The sequence below is a fragment of the Penaeus japonicus genome, unplaced genomic scaffold (assembly GCF_977035675.1).
Source record: "Penaeus japonicus unplaced genomic scaffold, GWHDUDI00000001_assembly GWHDUDI00000006, whole genome shotgun sequence".
NCBI classification, from domain to species: domain Eukaryota; kingdom Metazoa; phylum Arthropoda; class Malacostraca; order Decapoda; family Penaeidae; genus Penaeus; species Penaeus japonicus.
This window is the reverse complement of record NW_028234408.1, coordinates 26,097,041-26,102,040: the sequence shown is the minus strand read 5'-3', so window position 1 is coordinate 26,102,040 and position 5,000 is coordinate 26,097,041. Positions and strand designations below refer to the sequence as shown.

Genomic DNA, 5,000 nt, shown 5'->3' with positions numbered 1-5,000 from the left:
TACCATTGGTTACATGATTAACTGAAGCATAAAGCATAAATTTTTTGTAGGGCTTTCAGAATTATATATCCAAGTTTCTGTTTATTTACATCTTGTCTTAAATGATTTTTAAAATTTCAAAATTTGGAGACTGAGTTACCATTTTTTGAATAGGAAGGCATTAACAACAATCAAGTGTGTGTGTGTGTGTGTGTGTGTGTGTGTGTGTGTGTGTGTGTGTGTGTGTGTGTGTGTGTGTGTGTGTGTGTGAGTGAGTGAGTGAGTGAGTGAGTGAGTGAGAGAGTGAGTGAGTGAGTGAGTGAGAGAGTGAGAGAGTGAGTGAGTGAGAGAGTGAGTGAGTGAGAGAGTGAGAGAGTGAGAGAGTGAGAGAGTGAGAGAGTGAGAGAGTGAGAGAGTGAGAGAGTGAAAGAGTGAAAGAGTGAAAGAGTGAAAGAGTGAAAGAGTGAAAGAGTGAGAGAGAGAGAGAGAGAGAGAGAGAGTGAGAGTGAGAGAGAGTGTGTTTGTGTGAGTGAGTGCTTCCCTGCCTGCCTGCCTGTTTTTGACATACTAAATAGTACTCTTTTTCTCTCTTACAGATAAGGTGATTAAGGATTATGATGCTAAGGTTAAATCATGGCTGTATTTTAAAGTATTCCATGAAGAATTTAAGTCAATGGATTTCAACACTGTGAAACGAAAGCTGTCTGATCTTCGTAAGAGTTTAGAAGCCTCAGGAGCTCTTCAGTCCACCAAGAAAAAGACTACTAAACAGTCCAGACCACGACCTAGACCACAAGAGAACCAAGGAGCTCGTATTAATACACCAAATGAAGCCTCAACATCATCCATAGGTGTCGCAGTTTCAGCAGCACCTACAACACAAATGAGTGGATACATGGGAGGACAGCAACCTCCGCCACTACCACCAAACCTTCAGCTGAGTGTCCTGGGTTTGCAGCATCTTGGTAACAATGCACATGCTGGTGCAGCATTTAATCCTGCTGTTGCCCAGCAACCTCAACAACAGCCTCTCAATCTCCAGACTGGTGGTGGTGGTGGGGGCCAGGGTGGAGAGCAGCCACAGCCACTCCCCCTTAATTTGCACTCAATGGGTGGCCATATGCCCTCTTATTATCTCTCTCTTGGTCATATGTCAAATCTGATATCTTTGCCAGTATCGTCAGGAGGTGGAGTACAGACTGGAAATGCACAAACGGGCAATTTCCCTGCTCAGCACAACATGCAGCAATTTAACCCAGGTTCTATTTTACCAACACATTCTGTAGCACAGGCAGGACCTGGGCCTGCTGGTCAACCACATGTTCTCCAGGGTGGTGTAGGGGTAACATACACTGGTGGTCAGCACAATCACAGCATGTACTAACCATTGTCATCTATATGCAAGTAATTTGAACCTATAACCCATATTGGGAATTCATGACGTAATCTGTTAATATTGATTCTTATCATTGGTCGTTTCTTAAATGCCAATGCAGTTTCTTATATTTGTTGATACAGGAAATGAGAGATGTTTAGAGTATTTTTACAAATGGTGCTGTAGAATTGGAAATATCTGCAAAACCTCATCTAGTTATTTTTGAATTCCCACATAAACCAAGAAGTGGTGGATGCATCATAAGTATTAAAAAGTGTAGAGTTTCTATGACACCTCAGAGGATGAGGAAATTATGGCTGTGCTAGGGTAAAATATGAAGTGGCTGTCATTTGAAATCGTGCTCATCATACCGGTTCATATATATTTTTTTTTTACTTTCTTCAACAGTAAAATGTGTAAGAAAAATATATAAAAAGTTGTATGAATTTATTTTCTTTATAAGCAAGATAATTTTGCCTTATGTCTGACTAATTTAGTGTCAGTATGTAGGTTGTATATTTTCTCATTATTGATATAATGGGCTTCATTTGATATTTTCAGAGATTAAATATAACTGTGATGAGACATTTGTAATAGTTGAAGCATAATTTAATCTTCTATGATTTTAACTTTTTATTGCAGCTTATGATAAATAGGCAAGAGACTGAATTTTCTATTTGAGTTATCACAAGTAAATTCAGATTTGTCTGTTTTACCAGTATTTACATCTTATCAAGATCTCAGTCAGGGCATTTGAGCTGGCTCATTTTATTTGAATTTATCCTCAGGGATAGAGGTTAGAATCAATGTGTGATCAATCCCTTTGTGACTACATAAGAGTCTGGGCTTAGAGGAGAAGCTGTAGGCAATGAATGTATTGTTCTATTTGTAAAGATGTCTTTTGTTAATTATCATAGTCAAAGCATTGTGAGAGTTGTACCCAATGAATATTTTAATGTAACCATACTTATTTTATATTATTCCCATGAATTAAGTTATTGATGCAGGAAATGGTATTAGGTGATTAATCAAACTCTTTATATATGCAAGGAAAAGGAATTTTTTTGGTGAAAATTTATCATATGCCTTTTATTTTGTAAAAAGTTGAGCTTTTTGTTACATTGGTGCATTAAAGTTAGTCATGTTATTGGGCACTACTGCTTGACTATTAATCAGACTTAATTAAGTGAACTGTGCAAGAAGAATTCTTGGCTGTGCATATATTGCCTTCTGTGAGATTGGCAAGCAGTGAGGGAGATTTTTCATGGATGAATGATATTTAAGGTCATTAGACTCAATGACTGACAGGTGATTATCACAAAGTGTATTTATTTTATGTTATTATTAGTAGTATTTTTGCTATATCAGAAATGTATGATATTAATATAAAGTTCAGTTACTTTGTGTAAAATTAAGAGATTTTAAATGGTTTGTAAAATTTAAAAAGTTGTAAAAGTTTCAGTACATTAAAGCAAAAAATGTCTAATAATTTCAGTTTAGCAGAATTTATCACTTTTGTGGCCACAAAAGGTTGAAGGTATATCAGTATACTGTATTGCCCCCGTGAACCTAATTTGACCACTTAAGCATTTTTATTTGCAGTGAATGAAATACATACAGTTTGAGTTGAGAATTTGTGTATATTCAGTTTATTTATCAGAAAGGAGCCATTTCTTTTCTCAAAATCAGTGAAAATAAGTTCATTTTACACCTATGTGGATAGTTGTTGCCTTGACATTTATAACCATGATATCTTTAAAGGAATCAATGAAAATCAAAAGACTGTAATTCAAAATATTCCCAGTACAGCCTATCCTATTGTGAATAACAGTAGGTGTATATAACAAAGACTTGAAAAAGTTTTTTAGCTGTAACTACAAGTTTATAGCCTTGTTGCTCTTGGCTATCATTTTGAGAATATTTAATGATAGTGGATATGAATTTACAGTTTTCAAAATCATGGTAAGGGGGATGATATTTGTTTCCATAGGGTTACACTTCTAAAGAATTTGGATTGATCCTAAAATAATCCAGACAAATCCTGTACATATTTATGGGAAATTAAAACCTGTGACTGTCAGCAGTATATATGGTTTATGCAGTCTTGCCATCCACTTGATGAACCGTAAATGAAGTTGTATGGATTGATTGATTGATTTTTTTTTTTTTTTTTGTTAGTCATTTATGAATAGTGGATGAAGCACAAATTCTTTTTGTAATATATGTATATTGTCCATATGAAATATATTAAGTTAAACATCAATTTTATAGGTGCCAATCTTGTTTTTTGTTTTTGTTTTTCATATGGTCTGTAGTCTGAATTTGCTGCCAATTTAATAGTAGGGTTAAACAACTGTCAAGGTGGCCTCGGAAAGGTCCGACATAACCTCCTATATCAGGGATGCCATTTAAATATTTATCTATATTATTAAACATTCATTGTACATGGCACTGAAATACCAGAAATTTGCACATCATGGGTGCTCTTTTATGTGCAAAATTGTATGTTGTGATAGAACTTGTTGCTGTAATAAGAGACATGAAAGTTTATGGAAGAATTCAGTCAGGTTATCTTCAACCCATTATGTATACGATATTCATCATTCTTTCCAAAGTAAATTGAAATTGGAATGTTCATATTGGTTATAAGGAGATACAAGTGAAATGGAATACATGAATATGCAAACTATAGTTTATATTTTACTATTAATAGCTTTTTTTGAAATAAACAAGCAGAGGGTAATGATGACATAGTATCAATGTTCCCATGTGTACATAAAATTTGGATGTATTGTGTATTGCGTATGTTTGTCTTCCATGAACATTCATGGTTGGGTAATGAAACTGAAGTTTGGTAGAATGACTTTTATTATTTCCCTTTACTTAAGAAGTGGATTTTTTCTTTACCACTATATATTATAATAGTCCTCAGTTTAATAATTTGGTCTAATTGAATTCTTTAGAAGTCACTATATATAAATGTTAATATGGATAGCATGTATTTAAGAGGTGCCACAGAAAAATAAGGTACGTTATGATATTTTTTCCCCTTTGCCTAACAACTTCTTAATAATTAACTATTAAGAAATGTGAAAAATCATTCAGAGGCACTGAAGATCTTTTAAATCTGTATATTTACTCATCAGTAACTTATTCTCTTCTTGGATTGGCAATGTCCATTCCAGCTCCTCTGTTGCCATGGCCCGTCTAGTAGAGAGGGAGTTGAGTGAGTGAGTGTGTGTGTGAGAGAGTGAGTGAGTGAGCGAGCGAGCGAGCGAGTGTGCGAGAGTGCGAGTGTGTGTATGTGTTTGTGTATGTGTATGTGTGTGTGAATCTCTCTCTCTCTCTTTCTCTCTCTCTCTCTCTCTCTCTCTCTCTCTCTCTCTCTCTCTCTCTCTCTCTTCTCTCTCTCTCTCTCTCTCTCTCTCTCTCTCTCTCTCTCTCTCTCTCTCTTCTCTCTCTCTCTCTCTCTCTCTCTCTCTCTCTCTCTCTCTCTCTCTCTCTCTCTCTCTCTCTCTCTCTCTCTCTCTCTCTCTCTCTCTCTCTCTCTCTCTCTCTCTCTCTCTCTCTCTCTCTCTCTCTCTCTCTCTCTCTCAGTAATTTAGACCACAATGTAAATACATAGAAGTATTTATATTTTGAGATT

The 5,000-nt window shown here is 35.6% G+C and overlaps 1 protein-coding gene across 1 annotated transcript in view; it reads left to right on the top strand.

Annotated features, from left to right (window-relative positions):
• Positions 1–4,211, top strand: part of LOC122264111 (uncharacterized) — an 11,316-nt gene extending 7,105 nt beyond the window's left edge. Inside the window, exon 5 of the mRNA XM_043032827.2 lies at positions 576–4,211. Coding sequence (XP_042888761.1) covers positions 576–1,363 — 788 coding nt within the window. The 3' untranslated portion in view covers positions 1,364–4,211. The remainder of the gene's footprint in view (positions 1–575) is intronic.
• Positions 4,212–5,000: the final 789 nt, after the last annotated feature.